We start from the raw sequence: 14,599 nt of genomic DNA on the forward strand, positions 1-14,599 counted from the left end.
AACAGAACAGTGGATATTCAAGAACACAAAGCATCTGATACGGTCTTCACTGTGGGCATGTATAGGAAGAATGGCAGTGAGAGTGATGAGAAACCAGGCTGGAGAGGTGAACTCGCAACATGTAAAAGTAAGGAATTTTAGAGGCACTGGCCTGAGAAAATCATGATCTGGTCACTTTATAAAAGATACTTCTGGCCACAGTTTAAAGGTGAACTGGACTCAGAAAGAAACAAGAGAAAGAGAAATTAGCTACAAGGCTACTCAAACTGTTTGGGCAGAAAATGATCGTGGCGAGAAATGGGCCAGCTTCAGTGGGACCAAAAAAGGTGGTGGGCAAGCAGGATATCCAGCACTGATCAGGCTGTACTACTTGGCAGTGATTAACCTTCCAGGCTCTTGGTCTACTTTAAGACAGAGAGGATACTCCTCTGAACACTGATACTCCTCTTCTTTATCTGTATTTCTAAACTTCTAATTGAGTTCTCAGGACTCATTGTACTCTGATACTTCTCTTATTTATCTATATTTCCATATTTCTAATTGAGTTCTCAGGACTGGTTAAAGTAGGTTTCCTCCCTATAGGGAAGGTTTCAGTAACAGCCATGACACGTTACTGTCATGATTTCATCAAGAGCTATCAAAAAAAATGAGACTGTCTATATCATTAATCATTTCACATAACAGATGAAGACAGCAATGTTATCTGATAAATAATTGCCTTCTCCTCCCTGTCTCAACATTTATCAAGCAGAAATTTCACCTCAACAACATCTTATTTCTTTGGCATTATTTGTAGTATACCATTATAAACATCAGAAGTTGGCTGATTGGATGCTGGGCTACCACAGATATGTAGCCTTGAACTTGTCACACCAGGCCGAGAGCTGCCAGAGGTATACTGTGTGTGGCTGGCAAGGCACTGAGAGAACAAAGAATGACCCGTGTTCAATCTTTGCAATTTTTCCCTTAAAAAGGAGCATCTGATGATTCTATGATGGTTTTCTGAGTTACTTCAAAAATAACCAGTTGAAATCCTCATCTTCCTTCACTTACAGAAAAAAAAATTCCTGGAGTGCCTGGGTGGCTCAGTGGGTTAATCCTCTGCCTTCGGCTCAGGTCATGATCTCAGGGTCCTGGGATCAAGCCCCACATCGGGCTCTCTGCTCGGCAGGGGGCCTGCTTCCTCCTGTCTGCCTGTGTCTCTGCCTACTTGTGATCCCTGTCTGTCAAATAAATAAATAAAATCTTTTTTTTTTTTTTTAAAGATTTTATTTATTTATTTGACAGAGAGAAATCACAAGTAGATGGGAGAGGCAGGCAGAGAGAGAGAGAGGGAAGCAGGCTCCCTGCTGAGCAGAGAGCCCGATGCGGGACTCGATCCCAAGACCCTGAGATCATGACCTGAGCCGAAGGCAGCGGCTTAACCCACTGAGCCACCCAGGCGCCCTAAATAAATAAAATCTTAAAAAAAAAAAAAAATTCCTAAACTGTTTTCCATCCTCTAAACTCTTGCTTTCCTCATTCCTCCTCCACATGCCACTGTGTGTGGCTGGCAAGGCACTGAGAGAGCAAAGAATGACCCTTGTTCATTTGCTGAGAGTAATCTCAGCAAATCATAGGGTGGATCATGAGAAGTCCTTCCAGGTGCTGCCCGCTCCCTCTCCTACCACCCATACCCACCCTTCCCTTTTTCTGGCCCTTGCTTACAGAACCAAGTTCACTCACCATTTTTTCATTCAACACCTACTGTATGCATCCTAACTGCCATAAGCTGGTAATGAAAAGACAGAAAGAGAGTCCTTGAGCAGTTGATTTATGGTCTAGTGGGGAGAAAAGTAAATTAAGAGTACCATGTGGTGAATCAGAGAGGAGGAAGCACTTCATTCCACCCATGTCTTCCCATCTCTCACTGTTGACCCTGTTCTCCCGCCACAACAGATAACTCATTGTCCTGAGTAGAACATTTGGTCCCTGACTTTATATCCCTTCTCTTGTTCTATCCTCAGTCGGCTGAGTGCCCTTCAACCAGAAGCAAGTACTAGAGAAGCACTGTGTGTCAGGGCTGTGTGTTACCGGGCTAGAAATTGCATATAAGATTATGAATAAGACCCCCAGCAAGGGAGTTTGCAGTAAAGACAGAGGAAGAGCCATATAAACATGTAAAAGCCAAAACAATACAGTACCAGTACAGGGTGTTTTGGGAAATTTCGTCAGAGGGCCACATGTGGATGTCAGAGAGATACTAAAGAACACCACAGTTGGGGGAAAAGATTTAAGAGAAATTTCGCTATGCATTATGAAAGGATTTTCTCTCAAATGTTCTTATGAGAGATTCCACAAAAACTTCGATTATTTTCAATGGTTTTGAACATCAGATTGATGTTTCTTTGAATGCCACATTTTGCTAAAAGAGGACCACCAGGTGGCTGGGCTCATTATGAATGACATCTAGGTACTTACAGCCAGACCCATACAATGATGAAGCTCCTCCATGACAAAGACCTACTTGTACTGATTTCTGTAGGCTCTTATTTCCTCCCCAAGCCTGGAAAAATTTTTGCACATAATAGTTCCTCAAAAAGAATTTGTTAATTGATGCTAATGTTCAATGTATTTTTTTCTGTTTTCATAGTCCTTTGATATTTGAGATATGTTGACTATAATTTTTTAAGATTTTATTTTGGGGGGTGGGGCAGAGGGAGAGAGAGACAGAAAATCTTACACAGGCTCCATGCCCAGTGCAGAGCACAACATGGGGCTTGATCTAACAACCCTGAGATCAACACCTGAGCTGAAATCAACAGTCTGATGCTTAAATGACGGAGCCACACAGGCACCCTGACTATATGCAAATTTTAATTGCCTTGTACAGTCCAGGCATCCCATAAATGTTTGCTGAACTAACCTGAGGTGAATTGGTAAACATATGTTAGGCTTTTCATATCAGTATGCTATCATTCCAAATAAGGTGTTTGTCTCTTAAAGTCAGGATGATTTACATCTTTCATATGCTTTCAAGTCCCTGGTAAGCTCTGAAGATAACCCTAAAGCTACAACTGACAGGTTTAAATAACTCAGTCATTCTGAGCCAGTGTTGTTCATTTTAGAAGGACATACACAGTTTTCAAGCCAGAAGTGATTAGAACACCTGTTGTGTAGCCCTCTTAATACATCTCATACTAATATCTGTGTTCTGAATTTCTTAGCTTATTTCAGACTATAGGCTTTGGTGGGAGTTCGGCGGGGGGGGGGGGGTAAAAAGGGGAAAGGAATAAGAAAGAGAATAAGATTCATTATCCCCCATATCAACTAAAGGCACATTTTCTGGGCCCTTCTATTTAATAACTCACCAAAAATCTATACTGTGATAGAAATAAATATAATAGATTATAGAGGTTATGAAATCCTATCCAATTCCAGACCAGAATCGATCTCTTCAAGTGTCCTAGTTAACTTCCAATTAGCACCAAGTGAAGGTTGTCATGACAACGAACTGGCAGATTTAGTGAATGGGATTTGTTATAACACAGAATATAGCTGCCTTTTTTTTTTTTTAAAGTTCCAGCTGACATACTGGAAAAAGAGAAAACTTTATATGTTCCTTCTATTTCTCAACTTTTCAAATGTTCTGAACTACTCTGTTTGCCAATTCACCTAAACAAATAATGGTTTGTCTTCCATTTGATGACATTCTCTCATACATAGAGCCAACAGAACTAAAACATACCTAAAAATGCCCTACTTAGAGCTGAAGAAACATTTTCTAAGTCGAAGAATAAGACAAATTCAAAAAATTGAGAAGAGAACATCAGGACTGAAGTCACTCTGTTTTACTCAAGGACTGATCCACTCACATATACCATTCCAATTAGGACATGAAAGCAAGCCACAAACCTTGGTTAAGGCAAGGTAGGGTCTCTGGATTCCTCCCTCTGCTTACATTCAAATGCCGCCCCATATCCCCATTTATTTGGTATTGTTTATATTCATAGGCAACCCCTTGACTGAGACATTGGGCTGATTGTGATAAATTTGATAGCCACAAGGGGCCCAGAGGGAATTTCTGATGACTCACATTCCAACCAAAGGACACAACTCTCCATCTCAGAGCACTATTTTAGTGAAATGATCATATTTTAGAGATGAGATGAAAATAAGTCCCTGAAAAGTGACTGACCCTAGGTAGAAAACTGAGTGGTAGAGCAAAACCTAGACTCCCTGCTTTCACGGACGCTCATTCTCCTGCCTCAGACAAACTAAGCTGAAAAAATGGTTTCAGGAGAAAATAATCATTTTCCATATATGAACTATATAGAAGTGGATTCAGGGACAATTTCAGCAAAGAATATTCTAGACTATGGCTCTGATATGTTTGGTCTACAATTGAAAAACTGTGATTATTAAGTGATCTACAAAAGAAGTGCAAAATGAGTTGAGTTCTTTTTAAAAACAGATATAAAAGGGCAACCATACACTTTATAAAAATATGTGTTATATTATTATTTTCTAACATATATAATCTCATGGGTTTGAGGTATCTGATCTACTAGGAAATTTCATACTCAGTATTTAGTATTCAGTATATCAGTAATATCATGAAACATCTGGCAATTCATATTATAACATACAAAGATACTGAAAGAATTTGGGGATGTACAACCCCAAATCTAAGATAATCAGTTCTATCATAAATCCAAGCACACAGCAGAGGAGATGTAAGTATGGGGAAGTGGCATTCCGCAAAGGCTAACTGTTCTTGCCTAATGAATCCTCGTAAAGCTGGGCTTGTTGCTTTCACAATAAGGAAAAATGCATTCACTCACTCTACTGATAAATTCAGACTGAAAATGCAAATAAGTATACTCTTAAAATGAGAGTTGCCAACTTTTATGCCTTCACATGAGTGCATAGATGAGGAAAACAATAAAAAAGGGCTAAAGCTATAACCAAAACTAACATAACAACTATAATTCAATTAAAAAAAAAAAAAGGTTAAAATGGTAAAAAAGAAAAAAATAGAAAAAAGACAAAAAAAGAGCTATATCAATACTACTCTTTAACAAGTAAAAATGTTTGGGGCACCTGGGTGGCTCAGAGGGTTAAAGCCTCTGCCTTCAGCTCAGGTCATGATCCCAGGGTCCTGGGATCGGGCACTCTCCTTGGTGGGGAGCCTGCTTCCTCCTCTCTCTCTCTGCCTGCCTCTCTGCCTACTTGTGATCTCTCTCTGTCGAATAAATAAATAAAATATTTAAAAAAAAAAAGAAGTAAAAATGTTTTATTATTGGTAATTGACTATTAACCTTGCAAAAAGTGGTTTAAGGAAAAAGATACAGCAAACCAAATATGAAGGGAATATCCTAAAAGCTTACAGAGAGGAAAAACAGAGCCGTGACCCAACTGGCTGGGATTTCAACCAGGAAAGCAACAAAGGGAGGTCCCAGAATTAGAGCTGTGTGGCAGGCACTGGGGGCAGGCAGTCCTCAGTTAAGCAGAAGAAATAAAGGAACTGAGACATTATTTGATGAGCATGAACACTTGGGTAAGAAATCTGTGGATGAACATATGAAAATTCTGATGAAATGAAATGAAGAAAGTTAAGGAAAAAAAAAAAAAAAACAAGTCAAGAAGAATCAAAGCTTATACAAGAAGAAAATGACCTTAGTAGGCTATTTGACTTGGCTGTAGTAATGTAAATACTTGAATATTGATTCAACCAAAATCTGTAGATATAACAATACTCGGGAATGGGGAAAGGAGAAGTTGGGGAGAAGTTTAAGTGAATTAAATCCTTGTATACCATAATAAAATCAACAGATATATCTGAAATTGATACATCAAAGAAAAAAGAATAATTATTTTAGCTTTTAGCATCGTTCATCAATATTTCTGGCTTTCCTCCTTCCAAGCCATAGCATGTGACTTATTTGGCCAACGAAATATAATGGAAGTGATATGACAGAAGCCTTCAGAGCCAGTGTGTGATTTTTCCCCCTTTCTTCCCTCCTGCTACTGTGACCAGTGATATTTCATATGATTGATGTATTACGAGCTTGGATGCTGGCCTGAGGAGACAAGGAGCAGGGCCTCAGTTGGCCCACTTGGATCTGAAGGCTGTTTGTTGCCTCATTTTTCATGAGTGATCCTACATATTACTAAATACATGGAAGTAGATAACGAGAAACAGCTGAAAGAGCTGAAAAGGGTTGCCTCTGCAGAGCAGGATTTTAGAGTAAGGAGAGGTTGGGTAGGAGATTGTCCCTTTTCAGTAAGTCTTGCAGAGCTGTCTGATTCTAAAAATGGCCACAATAACTACAGAATCTATAACTCAAGAAATCGGATTAATGTGCGAATGGGAATTCAAAGAGCAAGTGATTAGGGGAGAACAAATATTTTTCTGTTCCTCTCATTTCCAAAGAGTTGCCACTCTACTCGAAAAGTAGACTTCGGATTCTTTCAGACTTATAGCTAATTTATTGCCGGAAAAGTAGATTGACTTATCTGACTAGTGAGTTTGGAAAAAGCAAAAGATCATGGTAGGTTCAGCCCCTTCTGGGCAATCTTTGCTTCTATTTTTGGAGGCACCCAGCCTGTAGAACTGTTGGCCTCAGCTTCTATGTGCAGTGAGTTTGGTGGGGATGGAACGGTAGTGGGGAATCCTATGGTTGTACCTGTGTGACTAGGTGGGCAAGTCTGCTCATTCAGGGATGAGATACTACTAAGCTCGTTTGGTAAAAGACCAAAGCCATGTTTGCTAATCAGTCAGTTTTATCAGTTAATTCTGCTGATATTTTGATCTCCACCACCTATCTCCTACACTTCATTCCTCAGCCGGGTTCAGAACTTAGAAAGGGTAAAAGAGAAATTACCCTCTGGGGCACCTGGGTGGCTCAGTGGGTTAAGGCCTCTGCTTTTGGCTTGGGTCATGATCCCAGAGTCCTGGGATCGAGCCTCACACCGGGCTCTCTGCTCAGGAGGGAGCCTGCTTCCCTTCCTCTCTCTCTCTCTCTGCCTGCCTTTCTACCTACTTGTGATCTCTGTCAAATAAATAAATAAAATCTTTAAAAAAAAAAAAAAAGAAAGAAATTACCCTCTTCTCCAAACATAGTCTATCAATCACCACAGAAACCACTCAACTATGTGATCAAATTAATAATACACCATTAAGATGTGCAACCTTTTTTATTGTTGTTCGAAAAATACATATGCACAGAAAAGTTTGGGAAAATATATGCTTATCTGTATTTCCTAGTTTTTCTTCACACATTTCTTGAGTGATAAAAATGTTCAAACAACAGACTTAAGAATGAAGAATAAAAGAGTAATATAAAGTTACAGAGCACTGTTTCTTGATATTCACAGTGATATGTGGATGATTTCTCTAGATTGCCTTTGTATTCATTCACATCAGATTCTTTTTTAAAAATTAACATATAATGTATTATTTGCCCCAGGGGTACAGGTCTGTGAATCATCAGGCTTACACATTTCACAGCACTCACCATAGCACATATCCTCCCCAATGTCCATAATCCCACCACCCTCTCCCACCCTCCCTCTCACCATCAGATTCTTATAATTGGTAAGTTTAGAAGAGCTTTGAAGGAAACACTACCTTTTTATCAAAAAAAGTTGGATCATTTCTGATACTCTAAAGAGAGAAAATAGAGAACAGAAGAACCACAAAGTTCAAGTTTAGTTAAATCATGTAAATAATTAGATAAAATGACACCCATGCTGCAACGGCAGTACAATTTTCCAAAATAACTTACTTCCATTTCCTTATCAATTGATTTCTCTTCCATTTCTTGCATTTCAGATACATTGTCATCTGAAGCAATTTCAGGAGTTGCTGGCAATGATATTTCAGCTATTTGCTTAAGATTAGATAGTTTCTCATGAATTGAAATAACTCTAAAAATAACAGATAGATATGTATTTTACTTAAAAATGTAAGAAAGGCATTCATTTATTGCCAGAATCAATACTATATGTAAAGTAAATCCAGAGTTATTAACACATGGATGTCTGGCATCTCCAAACATCATTCATTCAATCATTTGTTCATTTAGGAAACCTGAGCAAAGAGATATAATTCTACCCGTATAAGGTTTATGATCTAGTTATGTATTCAAACATATATAAAATGACTGGCAAAGGCACAAAACCGAAAAAGGCACACATCCAAAATATTGATTAAGATGAAAACAAAGAAAATAAAACATCTACGTAGGCAAGGAAAGTCCAGGCAATGACAAAAGTTTGCTCCTGTGTAAATCTTGATGCCATGCTATGACTGCCTTGCTGACTTGAAGGTAAGAATTAAGGCCAGTCAATGAGCCTACAACAATGAAATGTATTGTAGGTGGGAGAGTGGAAGGGTAGGGAAAAGAATCAAGAAAGAAGGAAAATCAAAAACGAAGAAGGAAGGTAGAGGACACAGTGGCTATTATATTAAAGATGGGAAACTTCTAGAGTCACAGACCAGAGAACAGGGGGTACTCTGAAGGCAGAGGCAAACTGATAGATGAGTGGAGTCAGGAGATGCAAAGGCATTTGAAGCAGTTGAAGGAGGCAAAGAGCTACCTGGATGGCCGTGGTGATTCCAGGCTACAGGCCTAGCACATGTGTGCATGTGTGTGTGTGTGTGTGTGTGTGCGCACAGGCGCACGCAGTCATGTTGGTGTCTCCATCCAGGGAAAGAGGGTAACTTTTATGAGAAATGCATAAATGATCCATACAAGCAAATTGACATCAGGAATGTATGCAGGAATGTCTATTTTCTGATATTCCACAAAGTCCTCATCCACACTATGGTATAGTACTTGATATCATAATGATGGTTCTCAGCAAAAGAAGGTTAAATATTATCTTTAATTAAATAAGAGGACCTGAAATTGTATGTTTAAGAAACTCTTCTACATGGGGCACCTGGGTGGCTCTGTGGATTAAGCCTCTGCCTTTGGCTCAGGTCATGATCTCAGGGTCCTGGGATCAAGCCCCGCATCAGGCTCTCTGCTTGGCAGGGAGCCTGCTTCCCCCTCCCTCTCTCTCTGCCTGCCTCTCTGCCTACATGTGATCTCTGTCTGTCAAATTAAAAAAAAAAAAAATATATATATATATATATATATATATATACATATATATAAAATTATTAAAAAAATTTAAAAAGAAACTCTTCTATTATAAAGGCAATGATTAATATGTAAAGGTCTGTTATTGAAAGTTTACTTGGAATATATCCATTTTAAAAAATGGTACTCTCCAATAGTGCTAGAAAAGCTACTTGATGCATTGGAGAGAGGAAAGGACTCAAAGGACCTGGGTGAGTCATGGATGGTTCCATCACACACCAGCATGGAACCCTCGACAAGTCACCTAACCTCTCTGGCCCTGATATGCCTCTTACTGCAAGACTGAATGATAAAACCCAGGTCATCTACTTCACAGCATTGTGTAAGGATGAAATGATGTAACTACCTACATTCTTTTTTTTTTTTTTAACAGTGTTAATTCCTTTTTTTTTTTAATTTTTTATTTTTTATAAACATATATTTTTATCCCCAGGGGTACAGGTCTGTGAATCACCAGGTTTACACACTTCACAGCACTCACCAAAGCACATACCCTCCCCAATGTCCATAATCCCACCCCCTTCTCCCAAACCCCCTCCCCCCAGCAGCCCTCAGTTTGTTTTGTGGGATTAAGAGTCACTTATGGTTTGTCTCCCTCCCAATCCCATCTTGTTTCATTGATTCTTCTCCTACCCACTTAAGCCCCCATGTTGCATCACCACTTCCTCATATCAGGGCGATCATATGATAGTTGTCTTTCTCCGCTTAACTTATTTCACTAAGCATGATACGCTCTAGTTCCATCCATGTTGTCGCAAATGACAAGATTTCATTTCTTACATTCTTAACCACAAGAAACCAGGTGAAGGACAGATGATATTCTAACATACCATTCGTCACTCTAAAATCCAGAGAAAGAATTCTTAGAATTCTTATTTCTCTTTCAAAAATAACAGAGCTTTCCTTTCTAATACATGGAATTGCAGGAAGGATAAAGTATTCTTTGATGTTTGAGTTTTAGGTTGTCAATAATGTCCAGAGCTGTACTCTCTGCTTCAGAAATAAATGGCCTGGTCCAACTCTGTAAAAAGCAGGCTGAGACGGAGCTAAGCAGGCTGGGCGCCTGTGCAAGAAGCAACATCAGAAGACCTAGCATCTCTGCTTCAGGCCCTGAACCTTATAACTCCATTTGCCCCCAAATTTTGCCCATTATACATCTTCACCTCTTTATCCACATCAATGCTGGGTCCAGGTTTTGAACTTCCATGATGGCCCACAAACAAATCCATCATCCCATTTGGGCTAGACCTGTGCTCTCATTAACTGATTCATGCGCACTCACTCTCGTGGGCTGGTGGGGCCCGGCGGAGACAGGACCCAGCCAGAAGTAGAAATGTGGATGGCAGGAGACTTGAAGGCAGAAACGGTAGGGAGGCAACTGGATCTTGGTTAGAAAAGCGTAATTAGATAGAACTACATACAAACCTTTATGCGTGTTTAATGAGAACACTTTCTTTACCTTTGCTGCCGTAAGAAAAATGCAAAGAATTAAAATATGTTTCCTCTGTGAGTATTTAATTTGGAGATTAGGAAGTGAAATGAACAACTGAAGGACTGCCCAATTTGAAAAGCTATTCAGGTTCCCTCTCTAGCCTATTTTTCCTGACCTTTTTCTTACTTTGCCTTCTGAAAGATGGTCAACAAGAGCAATCCTCACATACTGATCTCACCTTGACCCTCCTAAGAACACAAGGAATGCCAGCCTAGGTGAGAGAAACAGGCAGCCTTCCCCACACCACTGAGGGACAGGTTAGATGAGAGACTGTCAGGAACCTCCCTCTGTTCCGGCCTCAGTGACTGGTGCATGTCCCTAATTTTAGTAAACCTACGACTGCTCATAAACACATCCAAATTAGGAACTTTTTGGAATAATAAAGAATCCTGTCAGTTTGATTACATTCTACTCTGCAAAAATTATAATCATTTTCATTATGTGATTCTAAAAAATAAAAAATCCTGCCATGTTTCTGGATACAAAGCAAGTGTATAATTTCCCCACTTTGTTACTGAGCTGGGCTGGTGTAGGTCCTATGTCTAGATTTTCTGCCATTTCACTGGGGAAAAAAAAGGAGGAAAAAATAAAAAGGAAAATTGACTGAATAATTGAAAATATGCCAGTTCTTGAAACATCTCTTGTTTTATTCTCTTTTAAGGTGAGGCCAAGAAGTCCTTCAAAATGAAAATCATGGAGCATGAACAAGGCTCGTCAGGGAAGAACAGAGAAGCACCAAGTCTCTGTTCACTAAGCACTTACAAGGTGCCTAGCAGGGCAAAGAGCTGACACTGACAGACACAGGGTTTAGTAATGAGACTTGACATCTGCCCAGTGCTTTTGGCCTTTCAGAGTATGTGCATACATTGTCCGGGTTGATCTTAACCATAACCCCGAGAGGCAGGCAGAGTAGATATTATTTCCATTTTACAACTGAGGATATGGGGGCTGAGTTCAAAGAGTAATGAACAATGGAAATCAAAACTAAATGAACTACGCAATGAAAAAAACTTGGTAAAGTAGGAAAAGAGAGAAACCAGGCAAGAGCAAAAATTAGAAATATGCCACATTCGATGGAAAGGAAGGAAGACAACCCAGCTGAGGCAGAGACTGTTGACATGGGGAACAATATAAAATAGGATCGGACACAGGGGACAGGTGGGACAAGGGAGGTGGTAGAGCCTGTGCTTAATATGGCAACCCAATGCAGAGCCACACGTTATTTGTTAAATACACCCCAAATTACAGACAAAATACAGTATAGACAATATCCTCGTACTCTTTATAATCTTTATGAAATATCAGGAACTGTTTATCCAACAATTCTAAGTACTATTATTATTCTTATACCCAATTCATTGATAGGAAGACTGAGGTGCAGAGAGGTTAAGTAACCTGTACAAAGTTAGTAAACGGCACGACTGGCATTTGAACCAAAGTGGGCTAGCTTCAGAGTTCATGCTCTTAACCACTGCAGTATCATACCCTTCTAAATAAAAGGAAGGTTCTTCTAAAGAACTCTTCTAAAACTTCTCCTGTGATTTACCTTGTACATTACTAAGACAACCTGTTCCAAAGAAAGTATCAGCAGAGTTGTGGGAAATTATTTATTACTTGCCTGTTCAGTGGAACCCAGAAAGAGCCAATAGAGACGTTGCAATAAGAGCTATTAGGTACAGCATCTGAAATATTCCGGGGCTTCATGTTATAGGCATACAACAATAAAACCTATAAAAAATTAAAAGACATAAAATGTGACATCAAAACTACATTTGCCTCAAAATAATATCATTAAATTTTTAGAGGCTTTCCTTTGAAAGTGAAAACAACTTTTTTTTTTCAATTCACTTTAAATAATTTTTTAAAGCCAGGTACATGCCTAATGTGGGGCTTGGACTGAGCCAGCCAGGTGCCCCTTGTTTCATTTTTTTAAATTAAATTTAATTTTTTTTAAAGAGGAATGATGCAAATGAGAATTGTACAAAGTGTGAGGTGAAGATAAACATCATTTGATATTATTTTTAAAGAGTCACATTTTTTTTTACTACAATTAAGTTTAAATCTCAGCCTTTGAAGGCCCTCTGTAAGTTTGAAATATGTAATTAGTGCATATCCAACCTTGTTTCTAGTTACTTCTCAACATGCCCCTTTTCCACCTGTGGTCACAGCTGCCCCATGCCTCACTTATGCTTCTTCCTTCCTCTTTCCATTTCTTCAACCTACATACAACTTTCTGGTCCCCACCTCTAATTTAGAATTTATCCTAATGGCTCATGCTCTGGTAATTTCCCTGTTGTTTCCACCTTGACAATCCTTAAAGTCAATTCCATAATTAAGAGCACCTGTTTATGGTCATCGTCACAGAATTTGAGATTCATAAGAACCTTAGAGAGGATCTGGTCTGAATCCTTCATTTTAAATATAAGAAAGCTAAAGCCCAGAGCTGGTAATCAAAACTGACTAATTAAGTGCAGGCATTTATCTCTGCTTCTTTGATAATCAAACTAAAATAAGAGTAAAGTATGTCTTTAAAAAGCCATAAAACTACAAAGACAGATAAGAAGAGAGGAGGTAAAGCAGACAAGAAATGTTAGCAACACATTGAAGGACAGAAGGTATTCAGAAGAGCACTGGGTGACCCTGAAAAGGAAAGGCTATGTCCTAACTGCCTTTGTAGGGGTTGCCAAGTGTGATGAGTGCCCTGGAAAGGCTTGGAACTGGAGATGCCAGGTATCTTAGACAACCTCCCTCCCATCCCTTCAATGAGCCCATGCAACCAGATTTTCCCACTTTCTTTGCCTTGTCTGTGGCCAAACTTCTTCCATTTTCCTCTCTGCTGAGACCAAATCAGAGATCTGTTCTCAGGGTCATTAGGAACAGGGGTGAGATGCTGAACTGAAAACACTGGAGGTGGTGTCTGGGTGACTCAGTCAGTTAAGCATCCAATTCTTGCTTTCAGCTCAGGTCATGATCATATGGTTGTGGGATGGAGCCCTGCATCAGGCTCCACACTCAGCAGGGAGTCTGCTTCAGGATTCTCTCCCTTTGTCCCTCCCCCCACTCACATGAGCAGTCTCTAAAATAAATATATCTTAAAGGGAAAAAAAAAAAAAAAGGAAACATAGGAATTAAGTGAAAGTCTGTATTATAAACACGAGATATCCCCTACCCCACTACAGGCCCTGCCCAGGATGTAGGAAACCAAGACAGTGGTTGAAAAGGATCCTTTTTGAGGAAACTGACCAGACAAAGAGAAAAGACCCATGGGTACTGACATTTCAGAATCCTGCAATGAAACCTCTGGCTCCTGCAGTTACCCTACAATGAGGTCTACAAATCAATAAGTCTAACCTGATACACTTTTTAGCACCTTGAATGAATAGCCAAGGGTCACCAGACATGAAATGAAAGGTAGAGGCCAAAACTAATATAAGAAAGGATTTTGAAGAGTCAGGTACAGAGAGCAGAAGAGAACTTCAATGAAACCATAATTGAGATCTTCAAACAGAATAAGACTATATTTCATCTGTAAATCAAGAGCACAGTGCTGTCAAAATGAACAGAAAAAACAAAGGGCTCTTAAAAACTAAAAAAATATGATAATAACAACTAAACAATCAACAAAAGAGTTGAAATATAAAGTTGAATATATATCTTCCCAGAAGTTCACCTTAATTTGAAAACATAGGTAACAGGGGAAAAAAGATGAGAATACTCAATCTAATAAATTCAATATCTGAATAATAATTCTAGAAGGTGTAGAGATAACCAAAGGGAGGAAATTATCAAAGAAAAAAATTCTTCTTGAACTAAAGGCTGTACTTTCCAGATTGAAAGGGGCTGTGTGGATGAAAGAATTAAACCAAGGATTATATCATGGAATTTGAGAACACAGGGGACAGAAGGAAAATCCCCAGAGCTTCCAGAGGGGGGAAAAAAAATCAAAAGAAAGAACTAGGAATCAGAATAGGACCAG

The 14,599-nt window shown here is 39.2% G+C and overlaps 1 protein-coding gene across 6 annotated transcripts in view; it reads right to left on the reverse strand.

Moving 5' to 3' along the window:
- The window catches only part of CFAP54 (cilia and flagella associated protein 54), a 311,472-nt gene that overhangs the window by 24,705 nt on the left and 272,168 nt on the right, over window positions 1–14,599 (reverse strand). For all 6 annotated transcript variants that reach the window (XM_082739254.1, XM_082739253.1, XM_082739250.1 and 3 more), the window contains 2 exons: window positions 12,242–12,351; window positions 7,770–7,911 (listed from right to left, as the gene is read on the reverse strand). In XM_082739254.1, the coding sequence (XP_082595380.1) occupies window positions 7,770–7,911; window positions 12,242–12,351 (252 nt within the window). The remainder of the gene's footprint in view (window positions 1–7,769; window positions 7,912–12,241; window positions 12,352–14,599) is intronic.

The sequence above is a fragment of the Mustela nivalis genome, assembly GCF_964662115.1.
Source record: "Mustela nivalis genome assembly, chromosome: 7".
NCBI classification, from domain to species: domain Eukaryota; kingdom Metazoa; phylum Chordata; class Mammalia; order Carnivora; family Mustelidae; genus Mustela; species Mustela nivalis.